The 12328-nt window shown below is 42.1% G+C and overlaps 1 protein-coding gene across 1 annotated transcript; it reads left to right on the top strand.

Moving 5' to 3' along the window:
• Nucleotides 1–5: 5 nt before the first annotated feature.
• Nucleotides 6–11976, top strand: LOC100555945 (kelch-like protein 22). Its single transcript, XM_003226416.4, has 7 exons — nt 6–143; nt 1700–2133; nt 2829–2994; nt 3431–4149; nt 6450–6642; nt 7788–8021; nt 8508–11976. Exons 2-7 carry the CDS (start codon nt 1910–1912, stop codon nt 8877–8879), a joined length of 1908 nt encoding a protein of 635 aa, XP_003226464.1. The 5' UTR covers nt 6–143; nt 1700–1909; the 3' UTR covers nt 8880–11976.
• Nucleotides 11977–12328: the final 352 nt, after the last annotated feature.

Below are 12328 nucleotides of genomic sequence, written 5' to 3'. Positions count from 1 at the left end.
CGTGGGGATAATGTGTGTGTGCGCGCGCAGAGACTCGTTGCGCATGCGTATAAAAGGCCCACAGCTCTGGGCAGGAATCCATAGGTAAACAGAAAGCAGGAAGCGGAAGTCAAGGGAACAGGGAGATTTGGGGAGGCTTCTAGGTGAGTCTCCCTGCCTCTGAGCTTGTGCAGAGTGCTCTCTCTTATTTGTTGGGTATTTAATTAGAGTGTTATTTTACTTTTAGTCCTCTTTTGTATAAACAATGTAAATCTGGGTTGCTGTGAGTTTTCCGGGCTGTATGGCCATGTTGCAGAAGCATTCTCTCCTGACGTTTCACCCACATCTATGGCAGGCATCTTCAGAGTTTGTCTGTTGGAAACTATGCAAGTGGTGATTATATATCTGGAATAATGTCCAGGGTGGGAGAAAGAAAACTTGTCTGTTTGAGGCAAGTGTGAATGTTACCATTGGCCACCTTGATTAGCATTGAATAGCCTTGCAGCTTCAAAGCCTGGCTGCTTACTGCCATTGAGAGGTGATTAGCTGGCCATGATTTTTTATTGTCTGGAATTCCCCTGTTTGTGCGTGTGTGTGAGAGAGAGTGTATACACACACTCTCACTGATTTCCCCTGATATAAATATATAAATTCAAGGGGAATTCCAGACAAGAAAGAATCAGAGCCAGCTAATCACCTTCCAAGAAAAGATTCCCCCATGCAGAAAGCAGCCAAACTTTGAAGCTGCAAAGCTATTCAATGCTAATGATGGTTTTCAAGAACAAAAACATTTTACTGTGTCTATATCTATATATTCACTGACACACACACACAAACATTGGCGTTTTTTATTATTGAAAACCATCAAAAATGTTAATATTAAAATGCATTAAAGTGCAACATACTCATATATCTTGCACCAAATATACCAAAACTATATTGTAATAACACCTTTACATTATACAGATCTAATCATAATATCTAAATGTTTTCCATATTTATTATAATATTGTTATAGTTTATATTTATAAAATTATACAAACATTAGGCAGTAATATATTTATTATTGACTATGGTAGGTTATTGTTCTTGGCATTATTGTCCATTATTATTTATTAAAGACCATTAAACATGAAAATTTTGAAATGCATTATAACTATTAATTTATATAAATGCAAATGTAATTAGAATATTAAATAGTGTTATACTATGATTGTGCTCAGAGTGGCAGTAAATATTCTGATTAATTTTCATTTTCATAAATTAATACATTTGAATTACATTAAATATAGTGTATGTGTGCATTACACATCAATTTGTGTTTAAATCAATACATGGAAGTGGATATAAATAAATGTAATAATATAATCTAATAAGGTGTGACACTATCACTATAAAAGTCCTAAATGTTGCATTGTGTGACCAATATTCACTAAGAACTGTATTATTATTAACACTGGTTAATTGATGCAAATATAATTGTAATATTAAATATTGTTTAAGTGCCTTCTATACTTCTATATCATTTATATATTATCATATGACTGGACTTGAGAGAGTGTGAATCACTTAAGGTCTTTTCAGTGGGTTTTTATGGATGAATGGGGATTCAACCCCAGAACCGTGCTGTCTGAACATAATATTTTATACTGGTATACAGATAATTTAAAATTAATTTAAAAACATTATTATATGTAACTTTGTTTGCTTCTTTCTGCAGGAATTTGCTCTTATTTCTCAGTCATGACCGGGACGTATGGGATGCAGGCTAGACTAGGTCATGGCCTAGACTTTGGGATCGAGTCGTAAACTTCTGTGTCGCAGTGTAATCTTCTGGATCAAGACCTATGATTTCTAGGTCATGATATATGATTTCTTAGTCGCAATCTAGGCTTCTAGGTTGCAACCTCTGATTTCTGGGGCACCCGCAATGGCGAAGTATTGTTCCAACCCTCCCTTCCGGAGCCCCTTCCATCCAACCCCCAAGGAGTCTTCCGGCCGGACCTATCGCAGCGCCCATCACTCCCAGTCTCTGCTCAGTGGCCTGGGGGCCCTCCGGGACAGGGGCGTCCTCTTCGATGTCATTCTGAGGGTCGAAGGGCAGCCTCTCCAGGCCCATCGCATTCTTCTGGCTGCCTCCTGCGACTATTTCAGGTCTCCTTACCCAGAATCCCCTATCCCCTAGGAGTTTGGGTGTTACTGATAATAGGGAATGTTATTTGACTGTAGTGGGATTGTTAGGGAATGCTACATGATGGTATTGTGAATTAGTATGGAAATGTTACGGGATTGTATTGGGAAAAAGTGATGTGATTTCATTGTGAATTATCATGGGAATGTTACAGGATTGTATTGGGAATTGTTATGGGATTGTATTGAGGATTGTTAGAAGAATGCTATGTGATTGTATTGGGGTATACATTGTGGATTGTTATAGGAATGTTGTGGGATTGTAAAAAGGCTAGTTACGAGACTAGTGGGGAATTTTGTCAGGATGTTACAGCAATATTATTGGGTTGTAGTGGGGATTGTTAAAGGAATGTAACATGATTGTAAGAAAGATTCTTATGAGGTTGAAGAAGGGGATGTTATGGGAATGTTATGGCATTATATTGTAGATTGTTATGGGGATGTTACTGGATTGTAGTGGGGAATATTGTGGGGATGTTACAGGAATATTACAAGGATATTGTGGGATTGTAGTGGGGAATATTATGAGATTATAGTCAGGAATGTTATGGGAACATGGATGGTGGAGTAAGACAGTACCTCAACTATCTCGTCCTTTCTTCTGGAAATAGGAGTTCAGGGTGACTCTCTTCTAGTTATCTGTATTCATTGGTGTATAGGGGAATGTTTACTAGCGGTTTGAAGGAAATGGACCAGAAGGAGGTCCAGATACAGGGAATCTCGTACAACGCCATGCGCCGGATCCTTGACTTCATCTACACTTCGGAACTGGAAATCGGACTGAATAGTGTGGAGGAGATACTGTCCGCGGCATGCCAACTTCAGGTGAGTCGATCTTAATCAACAAAAGAGACTTATTATTATTATTATTATTATTATTATTATTATTGTTACTAATCAGGGACCCGGTTACAAAACATTGCATTTGACCAGCAGCCATCATGGAGGAGTGCTGCCACAATGCCGTACATGGGAGCGGGCTGAATAACATTTGAATAGAAGTGGGAAGGATTGGTTCTTCTGAGCAAATAGCAAAGATGTAGGATAAAGTTTGGATTTTTAAAGAAACGTTATTTATTACTTTTGGAATGATCTTCGTAGAAGTGGGACTCTATTGATATGTTTACCTCAGAAGTGGGCCTCCATTAGTATATTTATCTCAAAAGTAGGCCTCTATTTTTAACACACAAATAGAGGCCCACACTTGAGGTAACGCCTATTCCTATATACAAATGGAGGCCCATGCTCCTGTCTCCTCTAGATCCTGGAGGCGATCCGCTTCTGCTGCGACTTCCTGGCCTCCTGGGTGGATGCCGAGAACCTCCTGGAGGCCTACCGCCTGGCTGACCTCTTTGGCTTGGGCCGCCTGGCCGAGCAGCTGGATGCCTTCGTCCTCAAGAACTTTGTGTCCTTCTCCCGCACCCCCGCCTACCGCCATCTCCCTTTGGAGAAGCTTTACGCACTCCTGGAAAGCAATGCCCTGCAGGTTCGCTCCGAGAATGAAGCCTACGAGGGGGCCCTCCTCTACCACTTTGACGCCGAGCAACTCGAGGGTGACGACCTCTCCTTAACAGAGTCCCCAAAGCTTTTGGAGACCGTCCGCTTCCCGTTAATGGAGGCTCATGTCCTGCAGAGGCTCCATGATAAGCTCGGCCCGTGTCCGTTGAAGGAGACCGTAGCGCAAGCTCTGGCCTACCATGAGAACGAAGCCTTCCAGCCCGTTCTGCAAGGGCCACGGACACAGATCCGGTCACGCTTTCGCTGTGTGGCAGGCTTCGGCGGGAGGCACGAACCCCCCTTGGCAGACCTCAGCAGCCAAGCCTGGTTTCTGAACCCCTTCCTGAAGGGCTGGAGGCACCTCACCTTCGCCCAAGCACCTCTAATGTCCAACCAAGGGGTGGCCGTCTACAATGACTTTGTCTACCTCATCGGAGGGGACAACAACGTGCAGGGCTTCGGAGCAGAGGCCCGGTGCTTGCGGTAAGTCCCATGATGTGCCTCTTGTTTATTTATGAATTTACAGCAATTATATTCCTCACTTCTCACTCCAAAGGGAACTCAGGATAGATAACAGAACACATATACGTCAAACATTCAATGCCGTTATGCCAGGCAATGGGCAAACTTTGGCCCTCCAGGTGTTTTGGACTTCAACTCCCACAATTCCTAACAGCCTACTGACTCTTAGGAATTATGGAAGTTGAAGTCCAGAACACCTGGAGGGCTGAAGTTTGGCCATGCCTGCGTTATACAGACAGGACAGACAACAGATAGAGGTGTATATATAGGCATTTTCGCATCTTCGATGTCGTGGAGGTTGTGTTTGATTCCGGGGGCGGGGGATGCTGTCGCTTCATCCTCCATGTTGAAGAGCCCTGATCACAGACTTCTTCCTTTCTTTTGATTGCTGGCATTTTTTTGGTATTTCCTTCTTATGGTGCCATAAAATACATCTCCGCTTAAGCGGTACCTAATTTATCTACTCACTACTGTGTTCGAACTGCTTAGGTGGGCTGAAGGTCAGGCGCTCACTTTGAACTAAACCAAAATCCAAAAAGTCACAGATATCTATACAGTATAAAGGAGGTAAACAAAGGTTGTGTCTGTTAAGTCACAGTAATATTATGCATATATATCCACCAAAATATTGACACGTAGCAGTGTAGTGTTTCTAAAAAGATATTTCAGGATTAAATTCTCACAAGTATGTGTTCATATAACAAAACAGTTTGAGTGTTAATTACTCTGCTGCTTAAAGCATATAATGCAGGGTTAAGCTTTTACTCATATATGCATAAGTAACATCATATATGCATAGGTAACAAAATAGTTAGAGTTCAATTCACTCTTTTGCGACTTGTTATAACAATATTATAATTGCACAGTATGTTGCAAGTAGTTGTCTTCTTTTTTGCATATGAGGAGAAGGTTGGTATGTAGAAATGAAGGAAGTCTCTGATAAGCTGCTCACTACGGAAAACAAAAAACCTTAGTATTACACTCTATGTAGAGCAACGCAGGAATTGAATGAATGAGAATTCAAGGAGAATATAGAGTCTCTGCAACCTAATTGGCCTTAAAAAAACCTGAAGAAGGGCTTGACCCGAAACAAAGAAGAAAAAAACCCGGGACTCTTTGTCGTGCATCCCTTTAAGGACACAACAAACATTTCTCTTATCAGAGACTTCCTTCATTTCTACTTACCAACCTTCTCCTCATATGCAAAAAAGAAGACAACTATTTGCAACATACTGTGCAATTATAATATTGTTATAACAAGTCGCAAAAGCGTGAATTGAACTCTAACTATTTTGTTACCTATGCATATATGAGTAAAAGCTTAACCCTGCATTATATGCTTTAAGCAGCAGAGTAATTAAAACTCAAACTGTTTTGTTATATGAACACATACTTGTGAGAATTTAATCCTGAAATATCTTTTTTGAAACACTACACTGCTACGTGTCAATATTTTGGTGGATATATATGCATAATATTACTGTGACTTAACAGACACAACCTTTGTTCACTTTGAACTGCCAACATTTCTATTGGTAAGATTTATTGCAGCTGGTGGTTAACCAGCTGTGCTAAAACCCGGCCTCTTATGGTGAGCGGCATCCTCTGGGAAGATCCTGGTTCTTTACTCCCACTCAACACTGTTTCAGTATTTCAGCATCCTTGTTCCCCCCATCTTCAACCTTCCCATTGATATCCTGTAATCATTACCATCATAATCATTTCATTTTACAGGTTCTAGTGATATCCGCTGCTGCTTATCATAATAACAACAGTATGTAACAAAATTTGACAAATGTTCTGTTTCTGGTTTGAAAGTGTTATTTCCTGTTTAATTGTGTGATCCTTGCTTTGAAAGTAGTTGTTCTACTCCAGAAACTTCATTTTTGTGGCTGCCACAAACTAGGTTGCAATTGGTTGAGGCTAGATGAAATATTAATTGAAAAACTAGAGCTGCAGGATGACCCTCCTGGATAAACAAAGTTTTTGCAGTTTAATAAACTTTTCTCCATGATTTTATGATAGAACCAATTAGGAAATTACATTTATCACACAGGAACAAAAATCATGTGACACAGTGTTGTATAACAATAATAGTAGCCAATACTTATAATATATGTAGTTAATAATAAAAAGAAAAACTATAATTTTTGAAAAACAAATAATAGTAATAATAATAAAATAAAAGGCTCATACTCCCATCCATTTTAGTTATCTCAAAATGACCCCCATTATAAATAACAGCATCTGTTCCCTGGAAGGTATGACCCTCGTCACAATCGGTGGTTCCAGATCCAGTCCCTGCAGCAAGAGCATGCCGACATGGCCGTCTGTGTCTTGGGCGAACACATCTATGCAGTAGCTGGACGCAACTACCACGAAGACCTGCGCGAGGTGGAGCGCTACGACCCCCGGACGAACACCTGGGAGTACGTGGCGCCCCTCCAGAAGGAGGTAATAGAACTGGAAAGACACTACAAGTCAGGGGCGGTCAATATGGGCAACATTTCAGGGGATAGTCGAGAACAGACTGCGATGTCACGTATGTTCTTCTCTCTGAGGCAGACTTGTGATTTGACTGGTTTTTATTAACATACCAAATTTCTGGAAATTTGTGAAAGGGGAGATTCAAGTGCTTTACAACCCCCGAATCTGTGGGCTATGCATTCTAAGACACTCAGTGGATTTTGGATAATACTCCCAAAACTTTAATGGGAACAGTGTCCAAATCCACAGTGATATCCTGTATTATTATTATTTATAATAATAATTATAATTTATAATAATAATTAATAATAATATAGTAATAATCTCATAATGCTGTTTTAAGAGTCCCGGTGATATCCTGTAATAATAATAATCCTCATCATCGCGTAATTTTGGCTAACAGGTACTTGTGCTTTTGGTTGTATAATAACAATGGTTATCTAATAACATTTTTATTAATACCATAATTTTATATGTATTTTTATATAGATATCATATTATAATGAAAGATTATATATATATATATACACACACACACACACACACACACACACACACACACACACACACACACATAAATACTATATACTATTATTAGGTTAGGTAAAGGTTTCCCCTGACGTTAAGTCCAGTCATGTCTGACTCTGGGGATTGGTGCTCATCTCCATTTCTAAGCTGAAGAGCCGGCGTTGTCCGTAAATACCTCCAAGGTCATGTGGCCGGCATGACTGCATGGAACGCTGTTACCTTTCTGCCGGAGTGGTACCTATTGATCTACTCACATTGGCATGTTTTCAAACTGCTAGGTTGGCAGAAGCTGGAGCAACAGCGGGCGCTCACTCCACTCCCAGGATTTGAACCTGGGACCTTTCGGTCTGCAAGTTCAGCAGCTCAGCACTTTAACACACTTCGCCACTGGGGCTCCTATTATTAGTTTAGGATTAAATATATAGATATAATATATACAATATATATATATATATAAATAACATTTTCCTGTTTTCTTGTTCTATCACCCAGTGAAATCTTTAATAATTATTGCATTATATTATATTTACTCGCTCTTTCTGCCTCCTGCTGCAATTCTCCTTTCTTCTTTCCAATGGACGCAGGTTTTTGCCCACGCTGGGGCCGCCTTGGATGGGAAGATGTACATCGCTTGCGGGAGGCGGGAAGAGGAGTTCCTCAAGGAGTTCCAGTGCTACGACCCCGGGACGAATTGCTGGGCCACTCTACCTGATAGCCCCTTCCGGCGCGCCTGGCACGGCATGGTGGCCTTGCTGGGGAAGCTTTATGTCATTGGTGGGAGCAATACCGATTGTGGCTTCCGGCAGGATGTCCTCGAGGTGAGGCTCATATAAGTATTGATTCAAGTACAGTAGAGTCTCACTTATCCAACACTCGCTTATCCAACGTTCTGGATTATCCAACGTATTTTTGTAGTCAATGTTTTCAGTACATTGTGATATTTTGGTGCTAAATTCATAAATAAAGTAATTACTACATAGCATTACTGCGTATTGAACTACTTTTTCTGTCAATTTTGTTGTATAACATTATGTTTTGGTGCTTAATTTGTAAAATCATATCCTAATTTGATGTTTAATAGGCTTTTTCTTAATCCCTCCTTATTCTCCAACATATTCACTTATCCAACATTCTGCCGGCCTGTTTATGTTGGATAAGTGAGACTCTGCTGTATTCTCAAAACTTTCTGTTTATAAGATTCACACTTTTGAAATCTCAGTCTCTTTACCCAAGTTGAATCTCATAATAAACGGCCACCAGAAAAAATGCCTACTGATTATATCATTTTGTTGTCATTGTTCTAGGTGTCCTGCTACTCCCCGAACTCAGCGCAATGGACGATGGTGTCCCCTCTTCCAGCTGGACACGGTGAACTGGGCATCGCAGCCCTCGACCACCGCATCTATGTCTTAGGAGGCCGGTCCCACAACCACGGCCGCCTCTCGGCTGGTGTCCACATTTACGACGCCCACCAGGACCGATGGGGCGACGGTCCCTCTCTGGAGAACAGCATTTCGGGGGTGGCAGCCTGTGTCCTTACTGTGCCCCAGTCGGTGATCCTCGACGTCGAGCGGCGGCCCCCAGAAAGATGCCGGAGCGACAGCGGAGGGGACCTATCTCCTGAGGACATGAGCGCCTTAGACTGGGAAGATCTTGAGCTGAGTGACGAGAACTAAGAGACTTCTCTCTTGCAATTTCTACGTGGTTGGGTTTTTCCAGGGGTACTGTTCCCCCAAAATGCATGCATTGTTTGGAGACCCCAGGAATGGAGAGGAAGGGGCCCTGGAGTCAGTGGGGAAGGAATAGAATCCTATACGAACGAACCCCAATATCAATGACTTCCCTCCCTCCCTCAGCCCTCCCCCTCAAACAAACAAATAAACACATTGAAACAAACCCCAATATCAGTGACCCCTCCCTCTCGCCCCCTTCCCTCAAAAAACTCCTCTCAGCTTCCCAAAGCCCTCCGCTCACCCTCCAATAAAGAGAAAAGAAAACCTATACAAACCCCAATATTTGGGTTGCTATGAGTTTTCTGGGCTGTAGGTCCATGTTCCAGAAGCATTCTCTCCTGACATTTCACCCACATCCATGATAGGCGTCCTCAAAGGTTGTGGGGCCAGTTGGAAACTAGGCAAGTGGGTTTTATATAATAATAATAATAATAATAATAATAATAATAATAATAATAATAATAATAATAATAATAATAATAACAACAACAACAACAACAACTTTATTTTTATACCCCGCCTCTATCTCCCCAAAGGGGACTCAGGGCGGCTTACATGGGGCCAAGCCCGAATAAAAACAATAGCAATATAAAACATAACAATAGACAAGAGACATGCACAGTTATAAAAATTTAAACATTAGCCAATAAAAACAAATGACAAGAACTAATAAAAACGGATTAAAACGGAGAGGTTGTAAAAGTTGAATGGGTAAGGTGCACCATATAAATATTGTAAACACAAGGTGACTGATAAAGTGCTACAAATTCTTGGAAGTGCAAATTGGGATGGGAGTAGACCCTGTGTCTTTATCAAGTTGACAAAGGTAAAAAGTGCAATCTGTGGAATGTCCAGGGTGGGAGAAAGAACTCTTGTCTGTTGGAAGCAAGTGTGAATGTTGCAATTGGCTACTTTGATTAGCATTGAAAAGCCTTGCATTTTCAAGGCCTGGCTACTTCCTGCCTGGAGGAAGGTGTTGGGAGGTGATTAGCTGGCCCTGATTGTTTCTTGTCTGGATTCCCCTGCTTTTTGAGTGTTGTTTTTTATTTACTGTCTTGATTTTAGAGTTTTTAAATACTGGTAGCCAGATTTTGTTCATTTTCATGTTTCTGTTGACATTGTCCACTTGACAAGTTTTTAACAGACTTCACAACCTCTGAGGTTGTCTCTCAACCTCTGAGCCTATCATGGATGTGGGCGAAATGTCAGGAGAGAATGCTTCTGGAACATGGCCCTACAGCCCAGAAAACTCGTAGCAACCCAGTGCTTCTAGCCATGAAAGTCTTCGACAACACAATCCCATATCAATGCCCCCCTTTCTCTCACAAAAGATTCTAGAGATGTCTCCATCTCCGATTCCACAAGGAGCAAAGTGGCTGTGGTGCCAAACACAAGAGCATTGAACTCAGACCTGAAAGGAACAAAGAAGAGGAAGAGGCGTCTATTTCACTCTGCCATTACTTCCAAGACCCAACCTGGCAGACCATTACTCCCCATCAACCGCTGCTCACCCTGCCTGCCTCGGGCACTCTTCCCGTCCTCAGAGGTGCTGGAGTCCACCATCATGAGGGAGTCAACCACTGGGAGGCAGGAGCGGTAAGAGTCTAGCGCCTAGATCCAGGGAAGTCATGCTACCCCTCTATTCTATTCTGCCTTGGTCAGACCACACCTGGAATCACACTGTCCACTTCTGGGCACTGCAATTGAAGGGAGATGTTGACAAGCTGGAATGTGTCCAGAGGAGGGCGACAAAGGATCAAAGGTCTGGAAAACCAGTCCTGAGAGGAGCAACTTAAAGAGCTTGGCATGTTTAGCCTGCAGAAGGCTGAGAGGAGACATGATGAGGACCATGGATCAAGATGTGAGGGGAAGTCATAGGGAGGAAGGAGCTGCCCTGGAGACTTGGACGCAGAACAATGGCTTCAAACGACAGGAAAGAATATTCCACTTGAACATTAGGAAGGAACTTTCTCACTGTAAGGAGAGCTGTTCAGCAGTGGAACTCTCTGCCCCAGAGTGTGATGGAGACTCTTTCTTAGGAGGTTTTTTTAACAGACTGGATGGCCATCTGTTGGGGGGTGCTTTGAATGTGATTTTCCTGCTTCTTGGCAGGGGGTTGGACTGGATGGCCCACAAGGTCTCTTCTAACTAGGATTCTATGATTCTATGTGTCTGATATGGTCACCTGCATAAACCAGGCATTGAGGTAGTTAGGAGGACCTGACGCAGCTCCTCCATCAGCATCCACATGACAATCCACCACCGCCTTATTCTGAAGAAGACCCCAAAGACCCTGGGGCAGACGCCTGCCCACACCTGTTATTTACTTAGGCCTCGTGACTCCCAAATACCCAGAGGGTGAAATGGCCTTTGGGTCCCTGGTGCATAGAAACGTTCCCACTCATATTTCTGATTCTTCCACAGAAGGAGACGAGTAAAGTTTGGAAAGGGAGAGATCTAATGCTGAGCCTTCCAATACCTGCAGACGCCCCCGTCTTGGTTTTTGGACCTTAGAACTGAATCACCTAGTATCTGATTATACTTTTAAGAGTTCATGTACTCTACACATTAACTACCAAGCTTAAGGCAACCTGGGATTTGTAGTTTGGTGGCAAGATGACCTCTGGGCAGACCTTCTGATGCTTTGGATTTGAAATGCCAGAAATCTCAGCTAGAATGGAAAATACTTATGGATTCTGGGTCCAAAACATCTGAAGAATCCAAGCATAAAAGTCATTGTCTCCTGAATGGCAATAGAGGACCTCACCACACTACAAATCCCACGATCCCATAACTGACTGTTATGGGAGTTGCTTATGGGATCTTGAGATTTGTACCACCATAGCTGTGTAGTGTGAGCACAGGGTGTATATAATATACCAGGCATGGGTAAACTTGAGCCCTCCAGGTGTTTTGGACTTCAATTCCCACAATTCCTAACAGCCTCAGGCCCCTTCCTTTTCCCCCTCAACTGCGTAAGCCTTGGGTGCTTCAGGGAATGCGTCTTGCGATATTTGGAATAAAAAGTCATGCTTTTAAATGTGAGCATAGAGTTATTAATGAAATATGTTCTCTTTAGAAATCTCTTGGTTCTCCAGGGCTATTTTATGGTCAGCTTCCATCAGAGGTTGACCATACAGCCATGCTAGAAGACAGACATCCAGAGAGAAATTCCATAGTTCTCTCCAGTTACATCTCACGATGTTGGCAGTCTTTCTGAATGTTTCAAGTCTGCAATTCTCTTAGCCTCTGCTCCTGAGTATTGCTAACCTCTAACATCTGGAGGGAGAAAGGGATGGTTCTATCTCTTTCAACAAAATCAGTGGCAAAGATTCACAATATTCCTGGCCAATCCTGTACACGTAATAAAAGTGAAAATATGTATGTATGTG

The sequence above is a fragment of the Anolis carolinensis genome, unplaced genomic scaffold (assembly GCF_035594765.1).
Source record: "Anolis carolinensis isolate JA03-04 unplaced genomic scaffold, rAnoCar3.1.pri scaffold_12, whole genome shotgun sequence".
Lineage (NCBI taxonomy): Eukaryota > Metazoa > Chordata > Lepidosauria > Squamata > Dactyloidae > Anolis > Anolis carolinensis.
This window is presented reverse-complemented; position numbering and strand designations above follow the sequence as displayed.

Bases quoted from the DNA above. Each gene is read 5' to 3' on its own strand.
- LOC100555945 (XM_003226416.4), top strand. From the start codon at position 1,910: ATGGCGAAGTATTGTTCCAACCCTCCCTTCCGGAGCCCCTTCCATCCA. The intron at 2,134-2,828 runs GTCTCCTTACCC...ATTGGTGTATAG, and splicing joins GCCTCCTGCGACTATTTCAG to GGGAATGTTTACTAGCGGTT. The intron at 4,150-6,449 runs GTAAGTCCCATG...GTTCCCTGGAAG, and splicing joins GCAGAGGCCCGGTGCTTGCG to GTATGACCCTCGTCACAATC.